The sequence below is a fragment of the Emys orbicularis genome, chromosome 8 (genome assembly GCF_028017835.1).
Source record: "Emys orbicularis isolate rEmyOrb1 chromosome 8, rEmyOrb1.hap1, whole genome shotgun sequence".
Taxonomy (NCBI): Eukaryota; Metazoa; Chordata; order Testudines; family Emydidae; genus Emys; species Emys orbicularis.
The window spans coordinates 58,568,936-58,586,865 of record NC_088690.1 but is presented as its reverse complement, the minus strand read 5'-3'; the positions used below and the strand labels follow the sequence as shown (position 1 = coordinate 58,586,865).

Sequence of the window (17,930 nt, the reverse complement as noted above, 5' to 3'; positions counted from 1 at the left end):
GATTCACCCTGTAGAGGCAGAATACACTGTCCATGGTTAGGTCACCATTGCAAATACAGAGCTGCCAGAAGTGACTCTGCTTCCTGGGGAGATTGAAGAGGGACCCCCACTACTGGATCCCTGAGCTGAAGAAATGCCTCCCTCCTTGCGCACACACGCTCACCCCAGGAGTCCACGCATGGTAATCCTTTCCAGATGTAGTCCCTCTGTCAGCCCTGTGTATTCATTCAGGATTTCAGGGGCAGTGCAAGCAATGCGGGTCTGCCTGCAAAACCATTCGGTTGTAGGGCCTCTGGCTGCAGTGGCTTAGAGTCAAGGCGTGTTCCCTCACCCACTCCAAATTCCTTTGCTCATGGGCGGGGCGCGCTACCGATAAGGGGCAAGATCCTCAGTTGATGTAAATCAGGGCTGCTCCACTGAGGCCAGCGTGTCCAGAAGCGGGGTGTGTGGGACTAGATAGGGAATTAGGGCTGAGGATGGCTGGAGGTTTCCTGTTGCACAGGAGAACTGGAGGCACTCGCAGTGTTCTTCAGCCATGGCTGGTATATGGCCCCAACATCCAAGGGGCCACAGTTGTCATGACTCCCGTGTTTCAACCTCTCCCCGGCAGAACCAAGCCCCTGAACACCAAGAAGCCACCTGCTGCTCCGGAGTGTGGTCGGGACTGGACCGGCTGGTTCTGCCTGTGGGGTGGGAATGGGGGCGTGGATGTGAAGTTTGTCATGAGCTCCAGGGCTGGGTGAAGGGATCTGTTCAATTTTGTGCAGGTGCCCACAGAACATGCAGCGGGAGGGTCTGTGTGACAGGCACAGCTTATAAAGCCCCAGGCAGATCAATAAGAATCCCTGAATTTTAGTCTTTTCCCTCGAAGTAGGATATATCTGTACCTCTTGCCCGCACCTTGCTGGCATTAATCAGCTCCGTCATCCAGGGACTTAATATCCTCCTCACTTCTCCAGCTGTTTGTGTCTCTCCCCGGGGGAGGGCCGAAATGGCTGGACAGGCTGTCCAGCAGAAATGAGTGCTTGTTTTGTTTACTTACAATCCCTTTAGCAGTGTTCCATCAGGCTGTTCAGTGTCGCGTTCGGGACAGCGGGGGCTGTTAATGAATGCATTGCTCTGGGGATTCAGCCTTCGGCACGGAGCCCGATCTCTGGGCAGATCTATCTTCCATCCAGCCCACTCTCCCCACCGGGATATCTGACCACCTTACAAATCTCCCTGACTGGTGGGCTAGATAGAGCCTTAAAATCTCTCTTGCCTCTCCCTTAACATACAAGAAAAAGCCATATTCCCCCCCTCTTCTTTCTACTCTTCCATCCGGCCCCCATCAGGCTGATATTTAAATTGGGCACTTTGTGGTCCAGGTTAGAGACTGGCACTTTTTATCTAGTTCAGCTGTTCTCGAACTGTGGGTCGGGATCCCAAAGTGGGTCGTGACCCCATTTTAATGGGGTCACCAGAGCTGGCCAAAGCCTGAGCCCCACCGACCAGGGCCAAGGGCTTCAGCCCTTGGTGGCAGAGCTCAGGTTACAGGCCCCCACTCCTGGGGCTGAAGCCCTTGGACTTTGGCTTTGGCCCCCCCACCTGGGGTCATGTAGTAATTGTTGTTGTCAGAAGGGGGTCGCAGTGCAATAAAGTTTGAGAACCCCTGGTCTAGTTGTATGAAGATTAATGGCACTTCTGCTTGTGCATAAACTGTATGGGAGGCTGGAAAAGGTAGTGTAGGTCGGTGCTGCCTCCTACAGGTGAGAAATGCATTCTTGTACCTTATTGCAACTCCCCCACTTAACCTCCCCGCCCACTCTCCCCCCTAACCCCCCCCGGCGGGTTTATGGTGTGTTGTACTGAAATGTTCTGGTCTTCAAATACTGCTGGCCACACGGGAGTTGATTTAGGCTATAAAACATTGCAACAATCCAGCAACGTTTGCATTGAAATAGCAACTTCCTGTGCAAGGTTTTGAACGAGCTTCACAAACAATAAGAGCCTGATCCATGGTCCACTGGCCAGACTCCCATTGATTTCAGTGCGGGGCAGGCCAAAAGTTTGAGAGCCTCCCTCCCAGCATCTCTGTAAGGTTGGTAAAGACTCTTAGTCCCAGATGGGGAAACAGAGAATTGAACGGTCCTGTTCACACTCCGACTACAGCCCTGATTTTGTAACCGGTTATGGGTACCGCCAGCTAATTCCAAGTCACCTGGTTCGGTGTGTGTCACCTTCACAACCACGTTGTCACATCCACCTCTGGTTCTGTGCCCAGTGGTGGTGTCTAAGAGTACGTGTGGAGCATTCTATCCCATAGTGCCCCAGCAACTGCCTCTGACAAGGTCTGGGGAGCGGGAGGGTTGCTGACGAGCCCTACCTGTCACCTAGGATTATAGGCTCTCTTAAATCTTAAATACCCTCACAGTGGCTATTTGGTGTCATGGAGACCTTCCTGCCTTTCCATGTTGCAGCACTCTCCAGCTTCTCTGTTACACCCTGACACAGAGCAGGGCAGACATGGCACCAGCCCGCAGAGCTCTCTCGGGCGTTACCTGGAAAGGAAACCGAGGCAAAGCGCTCAATCTATTCAGCTTAACAAAGATACTTCACAGCCTAGAAGTATCAACATGGGGAACAAATTGTTAATAATAGGCTCTTCCGTGTAGCAGAAAAAGGCCTAATACGATCCAATGGCTGGAAGTTGAAGCTAGACGAATTCAAACTGGAATAAGGTGTAAATTTTTAATGGTGAGTAATTAACCATTGGAACGATTTCCCCAGGGTTGTGGTGGACTCTCCATCACTGACCATTTTTAAACCAAGATTGGATATTGTTCTAAAAGATCTGCCCTAGGGATTGTTTGGGGGCATTCTCTGGCCGGTGCTATCCAGGAGGCCAGACTAGATGATCACAATGGTCCCTTCTGGCCTTGGAATCCGTGACTGTCTGGAGTGAAGAGGCTCGTGCCTGTCTTCCTTGCTATACTAGATGGTGCAAAGGGCAGTTTTTGAGCCAGGCTGAGCTCTGCCACTGGTGGGACAATGCTGTGGCTGTCTAGACTGGCGGCGACCAAGGAGGCTGACCCAGCCAGTTGTTTTGACACAGCCTTTCTGTGTGCAGTGCTGACAGTTGTCATGGAACAGAAATCCACCCATACAGGAGGTAATGCCCCCCCTGTGCACAAGAGGCTTTCTATAGTACTCTAGAGACTGGCCATCAACACAACTGTTGCTCCCTGGCAGAGTTCTGTGGCATTGGGAAGACCTCAGGGACAGAAGCTGAGCTGGATAAAAAGCAAATGCTGACCCACATGATCAAGGTTGTCTTTGCTTCTGAAACAATGAAGGACTTTGAATGATTTCGGGGGTTCCCAACTGGTCCTGGGGATGGATGGAACTTGCTTTTCAGCCTCTCTTTTCCCAGTCGGGCCCAGGAGTTCTACACCCATAAGCCATGCAGGCTTTGTTAGTCACAGAGGGGGCTTCAGGGACTGGCAAATTTGCCAAGGGTCACGAAGCAACAACATTGAAGGAATCTAGTTTGCACAGAGAGGCATCGGCAGGGATACTCTTAGACAGCAGGGACATGACTGGTGATCACATCAGCTGGGACTCACTTGGACCCTGCCAGCCTTTGCTAGCCTGGCTGATGGAGCCATGCCCCAGTTATGAGGATGCTGACAAATGAATAGTAGTTGAGGGTGCAGTGCCTCTGGGAGACTGGAGGGGCAGGCCAGAGGCCTGCAGAGGTGGAGTGACACTGAACTGAGATGCAAATTGTTGCTGCTGGTCAGGACCATCCCTAGCTATTCTGGGGCCCTACGCAGCTCCCCCCCCCCCCCCCCCCCGTGGGGAGTGTGTGTGGGGCCCCAGGCCTCCAGGGGGGCGGGGCTGGCTTGGGGGGCAGGGGGAAACTGCCCCCCAGCACTCACCGGCGGCGTGGCAGGGGCCGGGCCACTGCACTTCCCGCTGCTGGTGAGTGCAGGCCCGGCCCTGCTGCAGTCCTCAGGGGCGGGAAGGGGGCAGAGCAGGGCGGGGGCTTTGGGGAAGGGGTGGAGTGAGGGCAGGGCTGGGGCAGAGCAGGGGCGGGAAGAGGCAGGGCTAGGGTGGACCAGGGGCGGGGGGCATGGGGAAGAGGCGGAGCAGGGGCTGGAACAGCACGCAGCTGCGCAGGGCACCTACGCAGCTGCGTACTTTGCGTATGGGTAGGGACGGCCCTACTGCTGGTTGTGTGCTCCAGAACCTCTGGGAACGGACAGGATAGAACTACAGGGGCTGCTGATGGCCTTGTGGATAAGGTGGCCCTAGGACTCAGGGTTTAGTCCCCAGCTCTGCCCCAGACTTACTGTCATCTCATCAGTCTGTGCTTCAGTTCCCCTTTTGCCCAACGGGGGTGGTTATTAAAGTTGGGCAGGTTTTCCTGGCCTGTGAAAGTTTTCAAAACGTTTTCCCATCCTGAAGCGGAACAAAAAGTTGAAATCTTGAAAACTTTCATAACCCGAGAAGCCACAAACCATTTGGACTGTGCCTGATGAAATGCTTCCTTCTGATCATTTCAAAACGTTTCATTTCAGTTCTGACCTTTGAAATGTTGTAGTCTTCTTTTTTTTCCCAACTGTAAATTGAATCCCCAACAGCTCTATACTTAGCCTCCCTTCCTTCCATCTTAGATTGCCAGCTCGTTAGGCCAGGGCTTGATTCCCGCCTGGTCTGTCTCTGGGTGCACAGCATGTAGCACAAAGGGGCCCCTGACCTTGGCTGTGGCATGTCAGTATTCAGTCTCAGCCTGTCTGGAGTTCTGCGCCCACCGCTGCTATGAGAACAAGGCCGGCAAGCCAGAGAGCAGATGCTTTGTGCTGGTACTTCGCTCACACTGCTGCTTTGGGGAAGCGGAGTGAAAACGCCATGCTGATGTGCTTGGGTCACATACCCTTAATTAATTTGCCTTTTAAAAACTGATTGATCTGATGTCAGGCAATCATTACTGTATGTAATCACAAATGAAGTATTTACTTAGCAGTGTTTCCTGGCCTTTGATATACTCCGACAAGGGCTATTAAAGAACATGACTTTTTATTAGAATAGAAAAAGTGCAGAACATTTTTCACACTGTCCAAAGGAGGCAAAAAGATACATTGAAGTGCAGTTCTCCTTCGTGCTTTCAGGAGGTAGGTGGCAGCTGATGGAAGGTTTGTGTCCTCGCAGTGCCCACAGGAACCAGTTCTGAGCACTGGTGCGGGGGGTGACCAGATGTCCTGATTTTATAGGGACAGTCCCGTTCTTTGGGTCTTTTTCTTATATAGGCTCCTATTACCCCCCACCCACTGTCCCGATTTTTCACACTTTCTGTCTGGTCACCCTACGTGGGGCAGCAGTGTGAAAAGAAAGGAACCGGATATTGTTGCCATTGCACATGGGCAGGCTGCAGATGCGAGCTGGGGACTGAGACTAGAGCTTGAGAGGAGGGGTGCTAGAGACTCCATCATCATTTGTGGCAGTGTCTCAAACTGCTGACTCCAGGCTGTCTCTTGGGCCTCCGTCTCCTCCTGCCTGCCTTCCTCCTTCCCCTACTCCCATCTATATTTGGCCTCCTCTTCTGCCCTTCCCTCTGGTCCAGTGTGGCCTCCTACTGGTCTGAAAAGGTGAGCATGCAGTCATCTCCTGGCCCCATCAGGGATCACATGGAGTCAGGGATGAGTTCCACAGTGTTCTTTGCTGTCTTGTACCTCAGGGTTGTTGGTGCCTCGGAAGTTTTGGTAGGTCTTTGCCTTGAGCCAGCCCCTGCAGTGGATGGTCCCTGTGCCCTGCTTGGCATGGTGCCATCATCAGGTTGCCATGAATGTTGGCTTTCTGAGGGCAAAGCCCCACTGGGAGTTATTCACTGTGGGTGGGACTCACCCCTATTCAAAGGGGCAGCACAAGTCTAAGCACCACTGAGGTTGCACCGAAGTTCTTCTGCACAAGGGTGAAGTTCCACCTGGGCAGCCCTGTCTATGGGACGTTGTTCCCCTGGTCAGAGCTGTGACCTTGACTCTCTTTATGTATTTGTTTTCTATAAAGACACGTCTCTCGACTGCCGGCCATTCACTTGCTTCCCACCAAAGCCACTCATCAGAGCTATCCATGACTTCCAAGGAAGTAACCTGGAGTTAGTGCCGGGGAAGGGGTGCTTGTTTTAATGTGCTGAAGCCTACAGCCGCCCTGACATTACCAAATGTTCCTCCAGATGCCTGTGGCCTAATCTACCATAAAGCTGCCAGATAACCAGACCACAGTGCGGTTGGACTGCTCAGGGTTATGATAACCAATGAGATAAGCAGAAAGCCTGGGTGTCCTATTCAGGTTCGGCAGGGAAACATTCACTGCCTGTGACCCTGGTACATCAGCTTGAAGAGTAGGTATCTGAAAAGTTCGGTGTGAACCCTGTTAAAGATCAGAGGCTACAAACTAAGGTCAACCTGTACATGGACTAGATCAGTGAGGCTAGGTCTACACTGCAGCGGGGGTCCGACCTAAGATACGCAACTTCAGCTACGTGAATACCGTAGCTGAAGTTGCGTATTTTAGGTCGGCTTACCTGGCGGTGAGGACGCGGGAAAGTCGACCGCTGCCGCGCTGCCGCCGACTCCGCTGCCGCCTCTTGCCGAGGTGGATTTCTGGAGTCGACGGCAGAGCGATCAGGGATCGATTTTACCGCGTCTTCACTAGACGCGGTAAGTCGATCCCCGATAAACCGATTGCTACCCGCCGGATCGGCGGGTAGTGAAGACAAAGCCTGAGACTCAGGGTATCTGCACTGCAACCAGAGGTGTGACTGTAGCAGACAGGCCCAGCTAGCTTTGATCGACATAACGCAAATAACAATAGCAGCGACACCACAGCAGCACGAGCAGCTTGACATATGCAGAGGGCATGTAAAGCATGCCTTGCTGCAGCTTCATTGCTATTGTTATTTGAGCTAGCTAGATCCAAACTAGCTTGGGTGTGTCTACAGGTGCTGCAATCACACCGCTGCTTGCAGTGTAGACACACCCTATATAGAAAGGAACAGGGCCACAAAGCAGCAATTGGTGCCCTAAGCCAGTTTCTCAGCTCAGTTGATTCCTGCTTTGTTTGTTTTTTAAATGTGTGGCTTGAATTTCCTGGTATGGGGAACTGGTATGGGGAACTGGAGCCAGTCAGCTTTGTAGGGCTCGATTCCCTCCTGGTCACTGACCCCTCTGCAAAGTGACTGTAAACACTACTGAATGGGAATGGTGTAAATGACTAAGCAAGGCAGGGGAGAAGCCAGGCTTCAACATTTAAGGAGATAGGACAGAATGTATGCTTGTATCAGATGCTGCTTTTGCCACCACGAGCACTGGGGATTACAGTTGGTGTAGAGGCAATTTTCTCATTCTGTGAGCTTTGGTGACAGGAGAAGGAGATTGTCACTGCACATTAAATGACTAAGAGTCTGGTGGCACCTTAAAGACTAACAGATTTATTTGGGCATAAGCTTTTGTGGGTAAAAAAAGCTTATGCCCAAATAAATCTGTTAGTCTTTAAAGTGCCACCAGACTCCTTGTTGTTTTTGTCGATACAGTCTAACATGGCTATCCCCTGATACTTAAAATGACTGCTCCGTGCTTGGCTATATGGTGCATTGAGTAGAAGTATGGGGGGTGGGAGGGCTTTCTGGGCTGCGCAGATTTCAGGGTGGGGATAGTAGAGGATAGACGCTTCCAACCCCAAAAGAGGACAGGTCCACCAATAGTGTGCGTACACCAAAAGCCATGGCTATATTACTGCTGCCCACACAGCACTGTCCATACCCTCCTGTCCCAACCCCTCTCCCCCACTGCCCTATACACAGACTAATAAAGACCTGGTGGCACTATAACCAGGGCCGGCTCCAGGGTTTTTGCCGCCCCAAGCGGCGCAAAAAAACAAAAACAAAAAAAACCACCTGCGATCGTGATCTGCGGCGGCAATTCGGCAGGAGGTCCTTCACTCCGAGCGGGAGTGAGGGACCGTCCGCCGAATTGCCGCCAAATAGCTGGACATGCTGCCCCTCTCCGGAGTGGCCGCCCCAAGCACCTGCTTGGCAAGCTGGTGCCTGGAGCCGGCCCTGACTATAACTAAGGCCTGGTCTACACTACCCGCCTGAATCGGCGGGTAGAAATCGACCTCTCGGGGATCGATTTATCGCGTTCCGTCAGGACGCGACAATCGATCCCCGAATCGACGGTCTTACTCCACCAGCGAAGGTGGGAGTAAGAGCCGTCGACGGGAAGCCGCGGAGGTCGATTTTGCCGCCGTCCTCACAGCGGGGTAAGTCGGCTGCGATACGTCGAATTCAGCTACGCTATTCGCGTAGCTGAATTTGCGTATCTTAAATCGACCCCCCCTGTAGTGTAGATGTAGCCTGAGTCAGGAAGAGCCTTATTTTGTTGCCAGATCACTTCCTCCACCACCCCACTGAGTTTGACTTCCTGTTGTCTACAAGGTTAATGGCTCTGGTGGTCTGGCACCAAGTCCAGCTCACCAGATTAGGGACAGCCTGTCAGCTGGTGGCAGGAGACCTTGACCGAGTCCTTCAGCCAATTGTATTGCACCTTTATGGACTTTATTTTCACATAGTCTGCTGGATCCTGCTGTCAGCTAGGTGATCAGAGACCTGCTGATGCACCTTCTGACTGTATCTGGCTGGTTTCCAGATAGCCAGAAGGGTCTTAATTTCCCTCTGGGACCAGGCTTTTCCACAGTGAGGGGTTGCTCTGCAGCTCATGGTATTGAGATGTTGGAACAATGGTGTAAGTGCTACGTTCAGCAAAAATGTGCTGTAAATTTGAAATAGGTCCATGTCATGTGACTGATACAGCTAGCACCCCCTCCTTCTGGAATAGTTTATGCTGAGCAGAATAGGACCCCTAAGGGGTAAGGCAAACAGGGCCCGATCCAGTGCCCATTGTGGTCAATAGAAAGACTTAAACTGACTCCAGTGAGGTTGGCTCAGGCCCATGGAATGGCACTGGTGTCATGGAGAAAAGTGCACTCTGGGAAGGCTAACAGAGTCAGGGGAGGAAGGCTGCCTGGCCTTACCAGGTGCAGTAACTTGGGCAGCAGTGCCAGCGCCTACCGCCACCCTATGCCAGAGTAGGCTGCCAGCAGGAGGAAGAATCACCCCTTCTTACCTGATTGTTGGCATCGTACTGCATTTGGCACTGCGTGGATGGGGCCTAGATGACGTACCAAGGTGGCAGTCTTAGAGCAGGGAGTAGAACCAGTGTTTCAGTGACAAGCACGTCTAGCCCTCCGGAAATCATGTTAGCACCAGCATTTTCGAGCCGTTTGGTGGCGTGTTTTCCAGCCACGCACTGGGGTTCTCATTGAACATTTCAGTGCTCAGTGGGGCTAATGCACTCCCCTTTCTCCACCACAGAGCTGAGTTCAAATCTTTTCTGTGTCACTCACAAGCTATTATGAGCCTGGCATTTCACCCTCACAGCCATCTGTTGACATCACACAAGTTTGGCACAGTTCAGCCCAGCGAATGGCTTCTGATGATGGGAGAGCCGGGGTGGGAAATAGCTGGATGCTGTTGGTCAGGACAAGCTGCATTGGCAGAGCCGGGGAGAGGCCCAGGATTGGGATAGCAATGGCTCCAGCTGGTCAGAAGTTAGATGCACTAACAGAGATGTGTTGGGAAGTTTGCTTCTCCTCCTCTAGTCACTCCCAGCAGCTCCTCCTTGTGCCATACTCACCCTTCTTTCAAAAAGCATTTGCTATTGCTCGCACAATCCACCCTGAGAACTAGAAATCTTGGGCCAGATACATCCCTGGTAGCTCAAGTGGCTTTGAGGGAGTCACACCAGTGCCATAGTTAGACCATCCGCCCAAGTGAAGTGAAAGGCTCAGTTATTTCCCTGACGACACAGGGCGATATCTGTCATTGAGCTGAATTTCTCTGGGCTCTGCTGTCAGTTTATTTCAGTGAAGCCACAATTCAGCACGTTGCATATGAAGGGCTGAGCCTTGAAACTAAAGTTTTCCTTTATTTATTTCCACATAACCCCCACCTAAGAAAGCAAAAGGCCGGGGAGCAGGTGTCCCATGGAACCTGGAGTTCCCAGAGCCCCCCGTGCGGGGTAATATTGCTATGCGCTCAGCTGTTCTGATTTGTAATCTCCAGGGGTTACCATTTGCTTGTGACCCAGTCTTTCCAATCTAGCTCTACGCCGTCTGCCTTGGCTTTTTGTAAGGCTCCAGGCACTGTGCTCTCTAACTACCGGGTGCCCTCTGTTACTGTCTGGCAGCTGCTGTTATGGGTTTGCATGTATATTGCAGTGGTGTGTAAAGGCCTCAGCCAGGCTGGGCCCCCTTGTGCTGGGCACTATACAAACACATAAGAACTGACCATCCCTACCTAAAGAGCGTGTCTCGCTGGGCAGCTGTAGGCTCTCTGTGGTTGTGGAGCTGTGGTGGGTGCTGTTCATACATGCCGGGAGAGCTTACAGTCTAAACATGTCAGAGAGCCAAGGGCAGGAGGGGAAACAGAGGGACAGGGAGGAGAAGTGACTTGCTCATGGTCACACAGCACGTTAGTAGCACAGCTGCAAACTCAGGTCTCTCAGCTCCCCTGTGGATTTAGGTGGCTCACTTTAGACACCCAAGTTTGGATGTTTAGGCCTCGAACGTTGACCTCAGCATGGCCATGGGTCACTCGTAGCCTTTGAGTGGGTCGGGGAACATTTAAAAAAAACGGTAAAAAGCTACATTAGTGATTGAAACCAGTCACGTTCAGGCGGCAGCTGTAATGATTTGTAGGAGAGAGGAATGAAGTCCCCATGGTCCTGCATGACTAGACCCAAGCAGCCAGGGCTGGTAGGATAAGTTGTGCGAGGTCTTGTATACACAGGGAAGTTAGTGCACAGTACACTAGGGTGTGAATTGAAAGTGCATTAAGCTACTGCACACACTCTCAGTCCACAGTAAGTGTGTCCACACGGAGAGTTAGTACAGCTAACACCCTGTGTGACCACTCATAGCTACTCTGCACTAACCACGGCAGGCTTTTTCCCCATGTTCCCATGCCCTGAGTCAGACTTTAAGTGGCTAATTGAAACATACAACTAAGAAAAAAATAATCCAACAAATAAAAAACTCAAACAAGGAAATTAAATGCAAAAAAAATCAAGTTACTGTATTGTGATGTTTGTTCACATACCATTTTGTCCAATGGAAAACTTTCAACTTCAAACAGCATCGTGAACTGGACAGTGCTGCCCACCTGTGCAGTTTCCCAGTCCAGTGGCTCAATAACTACTGACTGGTGCCAGCTGTATGCCACAAAATGTACGGCGCATGCACCAGGGCCGGCTCTAGGCACCAGCAAACCAAGCACGTGCTTGGGGCGGCACATTTTCAGGGGCAGAATTCCGGCCATCTTTTTTTTTTTTTTTTGCTTCAGGTGGCAAAAGACTAGAGCCGGGCTGGCAGCAGCAGCGTGTGGTGCGCGCAGGGTGCCCTGGGGCCACTGCGGTTCGTGCCGCGGGGGAGCAGCGCCCGCAATTGTGGCTGGACTGGGCAGGCTCCGAGCGGGGGACACTCGGGCTGGGGGCCACCCCGTGGGGCACAGGGAGCCGCCTGCAGGTGCCGCAGGGCGGCCGCCCCCCAGCGCCGCAGCCGGGACTGGGTGAAGCGGCCCGAGCCGCCCAGGGACTGCGGCAGGGTGGTCAGAAGCAGCAGCAGCAGCGGGGCAATAGAGGGCGGGGCGCTGCCGTGCAGGGCCCGCGTCCCGCTCTCTGGGGCTTCACTCCCTCTGGGGCTACCCTGCCCCGGCTCCTCAGCCCCCTGCCGGGGCGGTCCCCCAGCTCTGCCCTCCCAGGTCCCGGCCGGTCCTGGAGGTAGGAGTCCTGGCTGGAGGGACCCCTGTGCTTAGGCGCGGCCCGGGAGCCCCGCTGCTTACCCCGACCCTGCCAGTGCCGGAGGTGAGGGGGGAGCGGGCGGAGTCAGCACTATTGGGGGGGATCCCAGGGCTGGAGTGGCAGGGGGTGTGGGTGGGGTGGGATAGGGGGGAGAGCCCCAGGCTGGGGCGGCAGGGTGGTGCGGGATAGAGGGGAGAGCCCCGGGCTGGGGAGGCAGGGGGTGCGGGTGGGGGGGGAGAGAGCCCCGGGCTGGGGAGGCAGGGGGTGCGGGTGCGGGGGGAGAGAGCCCAGGGCTGGGGCGGCAGGGGGTGCAGGTGGCGGGGGAGAGAGAGCGCCCAGGGCTGGAGTGGCAGGGGGTGCGGGTGGGGGAGGGCACTGGTGTGTGGGGGGGGGTGAGAGCCCAGGGCTGGGGTGGGGGGCAGCCAAACATTTTTTTGCTTGGGGGCGGCAAAAAACCTAGAGCCGGCCCTGGCATGCACAATGTGGCTGAGTTAATGTTGCTGTTGCCGCCTTAGCATTGTATTTCCTGACCTTTTATTTTTCAAAGTGTGCATCCTTAATGTTGCTTTAGATGGAAATTATACACACAGTAGATATATGTGCGCAACGCACTCTGGCAGGAATGGTGGGGAAACTGCATACACCCACATGCACTCTGCACCAGTGGGGGCACCGACCCCCTCCACCAACTCCCACTACATGGGGAGGGCACCGTGACACTGAGTTTAGCACACCATAGAATTGCCTCTGGCTGAAGCTGTGTGGGGAATGCATTGAATTAGCACATCCACCACATTCCCTGGTCCTCCCCTGCTGGGCATGCTCACTCTCTGGGCTGTGTTTACTAGTTTGTCCTATGCTACTGTGCCCCCCCCTCACTGGGGCTGAATAGAGCTGTGCAGGTGTTGGTGTGTGAGCAAGCAGGGGCTGTTTGAATGGCTAAGGTTGCAAGGTGTCTAGTGTAGAAACAGAGTTTATAAGGGAATCAGACGAGCGGGGAAGCCTTATACTGCCAGTGAATTGTGTAACTGCACGTACAGGAGCTGCAGCGCTGGGGGAGCCATAGAGAGACTTTCCTGGGCAGGCAGGACATGAAAGATGAGCTGAAGCTGCTTTCACTAGCCAGTGGTGTAAATCCTACAATCAGGGAAATTGCTTCTATTGCTAAAAATTGTGGTGGTGAAGTCCATTTATTTTTCATTTTTCTTGTGCTCTCGCGACTCCCTGGCATGAATCACTGTCTGCATGTCGATTAAATTTACACCAGACATTATCTTTCATGGCTCTAGTGCACGTATGTAAACTGTGCTTTTGGCCACTGCAATTCCGTAGCTCAGTGGTTTGCCCGTTGGTTGCGGATTGGATTGCACTCAACTCCAGGAAATCAGTCCTTTGCTAAGAAAATGCTCTGCATCGGCATCATTTGTGATGTTCATGCGTGCCTCACCATGGGAATGAAAGCACGCTCTGTTAATACCTAGTGCTCAAGATCAGAAAGAAGGGGAGGAATGAGTCACCCCATCAAGAGCCAGTCATTCATTGGAGCCAGTCATTGGATCAAGTCTCTTTTTTCACCCCCTTCAGGAAACATGTTGGTTTCTCCACTGGTTATTTATGTGTTTGATTTTTTAAAATGGTATCATAGCTATGTGCACCTGAGGCAATTCCATCTAGTGGGTAAGGCACTGGCCTAAGCATCTGGAGACTTGGCTACTAACCTGCTGTGCAACCTTAGACAAGTCACTGTTCTGTGCCTCAGTTTCCCCTTTGTCAGTGTTGTCTATTTAGATTGTAAGGTCTTTGGGGGCACGGACTGTCTCTTGCTATGTGTATGTACAGCACCTGGCACACCAGGCCCTGGTCTCATTTGGGGCAGCTGTAAATGCTACTGCAGTACTAATATATAATACATGTGACAGTAAACAAGATCAAGTTCAACCCTGCCATCAGACAAGCCATTGGGCTGTCCTCCTGCTCCTGGTGGTTGTCTCAGAAGCTATAGTGCTATAACTGCAGAGTTGGCTAGTTTTGTGAGTTAGATCTGGCCTCAGAGGGCCTGGTTCCCATCGCACTTATTGTTGTATCAACTGGGCGTAACTCCAGGGAAGTCGGTTGTGTCGGTGTCAGACTGGTATGTGAGGTCAGAATCAAGCCCAGGGTATTTAATGATAGATCTTGTGAAACCTACAACAGATGTGGTGTTTTTAAACATGGGTAACAAGCTGGATTTAAACAATAGTCTGTATCCATATGCTCACTCCAACCTAGACAGCCTCCCCCACTCAGGCACCCCAGCATATTTAGTCAAATGCACACTGTGAGCTGTACACATACATACCTTTAGAGACCCCCCCACCCCATACAGACACATTCAGCTGCACCACCCCAGGCAGCCACAAACCCACTTGCACACAAAGGGAACCGCTGTCAGACCCAGCTGCCCGGGTGGGTAGCTGTCAGTTGCACACTGAGGCACACACTTGCTTTGGCGCACGCTCACAGTGATACTCACAGGCACACCCACACTGGCACAGATCCCCTTGCTCAGATGCACACACGTGCAGACACTCCCCGCAGGGCACAGTCACTGGCCCAGACACACTCACGCGGCCTGAGACACACGTTTGTGTGGCAGATGCACTCTGCCAGGTGTCATTGCAGTGTAACAGCCCTATCATGCTGAATTAATCTGGGATTCATCATGCTAGCCGTGCGCGTAATGAATTTATTTGGTATTAATGTGGATGAAATATGTACTGTCCTTGCAGGGGAAATCGCACTGCCTATAAGCATTAGTTAAAAGGACCATTAAAATCAAACCTTCTTCAGATCCATTAGGCCAGTCTTTCATGCTGAAGAAGATAGAGCCTTGCTGTGTGAAATGTCATGCATAATTAGGTTGATTGCAGTTTTAAACTCTGCCCCTTCTTTCCCACCCCCTTCCCAGGCTCCCTCCACTGAGCATTCCCCTGCTGCTGAGATCTCTCCCGAGCTAGTTGGCGCATTATTCCTCACTGTTGCTCCATCCGTGTCAGAGCTGCCACTTGTTCTCCTTTCAGGCGTTTTGGTACGAAATGCACGGCCTGTCAGCAAGGAATCCCCCCTACCCAGGTGGTCCGGAAAGCCCAGGACTTTGTCTATCACCTGCACTGCTTTGCCTGTATCATCTGCAACCGCCAGCTGGCCACAGGCGATGAATTCTACCTCATGGAAGATGGGCGCCTGGTGTGCAAGGAGGACTACGAGACAGCCAAGCAGAACGGTAGGTGCTGAGCTCACCACGGAGAAGGGAAGGGGTCACGCTTAACAGGTGACACTGGGAATTCTACAACTGGAGGGTGGTCTGAGCCGGGATTATGGTTCAGCTGATTTTAGAGATTGGGGACATCTGCCAAATTCAGGGTCACATGAGGGTGTGTTTGGATGAAGATTTTGACAGTTGGTTTGTCTATAATGTTTAGGATTTTAAGGGGCCCTGCTAGGGTCTGTTATTGAGTTAAGGAACTGTGGAATGTGGATCCAGATTCTGAACTGTATCCAGCTCCCAATGCTGTGGGGATGTTTGGTTCTGGGGCTGAACTTCAGGCTCTCATCTGGTTTTACTGTAAAATAATTGTGCTTATTCCCTGGTTCAGCAATGCACTTAAGCATGGGCCTAACTTTAAGACACAAACAGTCCCTTTGACATCAGTTGGGCCACTCACATGCATAAAGCTATACACGTGTCTAAGCGCTGTACAGCTAAATCAGGGCTCCGAGCCTCTTTTTCCTTGGATTCCTCTCCCTCCCATTTTTTTGTAACTGGGAACATTTGCAAGTAAACAGGATCTGTGTATCTTTAAGTTCCTGCTGTCTGTTGCCCACCTGAAATTCTAATCCTGCCGTGGCAATGACAGTCAGGTCGAAAGGATTATAAACTCCGGTGCAGAACGGACAGCTGTTGGAGCTTGACTCTTAGAAAATAAAGATCCTGTTTGCATGGGAATGCACATAGGGCCAGACTTTTAAAGGTTTTTAGGTGCTTAGAGATGCTGATCGGTGTCTAATATGGAAAGCATCATGCCACCTTGAGCTGCACTCTGGTCGCATCTCCTGAACTAAACAGGGCTAGGCCTGATGAGTATTTTGAGAGGAGACCTTCAGGGAAAATCTAAGTCTTGTAGCAAGTGGTGGTGATGGGTGAGGAGCTGGTACAACTTCCTCTGGTTTGTTAAATAGAACCAACCCCCAGCACGGTGGTAGGAGGCACTGTGTGGCTGGTGGTGCTGTCTGTTGGATAAGATGCATCCGGGGTCTTCACTACGTCTGGCCATTAAAGATGCAATGAGACTTTTGCAAGGGCAAAGGGTGTTAGCGCAGGGGTCCTGGCCAAAACTCCAACGTGAGGTAATCCCCTTTCACCTTAAATTCTCCTTGTCGGAGAATTGGCAAGGGAATGTGGGTTCGTTTCCTGCCCCCAAGACACTTCTCTGTTGTGCATTGCTAAACAGTGCTGCACTTCTTCATTGCTTGGTGAAGTGACTCTTTATATACAAGGCCAAACCCTGCTCGTTCGCTACTCCCAGTGAGGTTGCCTGGGTGTAACCCTGGGGAGAATTTGCTCCTTTGTTTGTAAAGCACGTTGAGGTCCTTTGGAAGGAACGGCGCTGTCATCAATGTTAGTAAAATAAGATAATCATTAAGTAAGACCCCAAATTTCCCTCCCCCTAGAAGCGAGTGACCTCTCAAGGGCACAGCTGTGGTACGTTGGTAGAACAATGCAGAGAAGTTTAACATTGAGAGGACAGTCCTAGGTTTGAGCCACAGGGACAGCATCGACAGCACAAACCAAATTCAGCTGGGCTGTAGGCAGGCGCAGCGCCACCCAAGGCAACGGCCTTGCACCTTACACTAGAGCTGAATTTGGCCCTAAGTTCCCATTTATCCATGTGAACCAAATGGGGCTCTAAAGAGCCAGTGGAGGTGAAAAACAAGGCTAGGGGAGGGAGGGTGAGAGAGAGACTATAGATCACAAAACAGTAATGAATCCACAGAGACGTTCCAACGGTGCCTGACTGAAATTAAAACTGAACTGGTCTTTAATGGATTTCATGTTGACAAGCCCTGACTTCTCATTAATTAAGGACTCTATTTTGACCTAATCAATTTGGTTAGGGTGATGCAATGCCTACTTGTGCTGGACGGGGGGGGGGGGGGGCATGAATGTAATATTACTCAGATTCCATTACTGACTCCCCGAGCTAGCGATGGCCTCGGTGTCACGGTGTTTGACAGCCTAATAGCCAGTAAGAAAGAGAGGGAGACAGGCACAAAGTTTCCTGTCCAAGAGACAGGTGCCACTGTGCTGATTTCAGTGGGATTTCACCTGCGAATCTGAGAGGACTTGGGTCGTGTGGGTGCAGCCAGAGCTGTACATGGTCCTGTATGTAAAGGACATTTTAGGCAAGACCCTTGTTCTGTGCTGGTCTCAGCCAATGCGGATCCACACACTGCTGCCATATAGCTTTATGGTCAAAACCAAACATGGCCCCTCCCAGCTTGCAGTATTATTTCTGAAGGCCTCCGTGGCATTCGTCTGGAAAAACAGTCTACCAGCCAGAACCTGTTTTGGGCACTAAGGGGTAACCTGTCAGCTAGGAAAATGTCATTGCTACCATGTTAGACACACACTTGGGGGGCATCACCGGGGCGGATAGAGATGTTGGAAGTGGTGCAGTTTTTCTGTCATGTAATGTTTAAATGTTATCGGGCATCCAATCTGAACAAATCAGAAAATCACCAAAAGGGTCCTAGCTCGTAGAAATATAGTTTAATTTTGACCAAAATTGGCAGAAAGTTTCTAAATACAACTGATCATGCAATGATACACTCAAACAAGTACTGTTTGGGAAAGTTCGGGAAATATTTCGCCCCAGCTGATATATTTTATCCTTTTTCCTGTACTTTTTTGATTTCAGTTAAAGCAAAAGTCTGTAGTCACAGGACAGTATGAGCTTGTTTATATCATGTAATACATCAAAATATTTGTCATTA

At 51.7% G+C, this 17,930-nt stretch overlaps 1 protein-coding gene across 1 annotated transcript in view; it reads left to right on the top strand.

The window, feature by feature from the left end:
• The window catches only part of LHX4 (LIM homeobox 4), a 66,657-nt gene that overhangs the window by 32,624 nt on the left and 16,103 nt on the right, over nucleotides 1–17,930 (top strand). Inside the window, exon 3 of the mRNA XM_065409621.1 lies at nucleotides 14,957–15,159. Within this exon, the coding sequence (XP_065265693.1) occupies nucleotides 14,957–15,159 (203 nt within the window). The remainder of the gene's footprint in view (nucleotides 1–14,956; nucleotides 15,160–17,930) is intronic.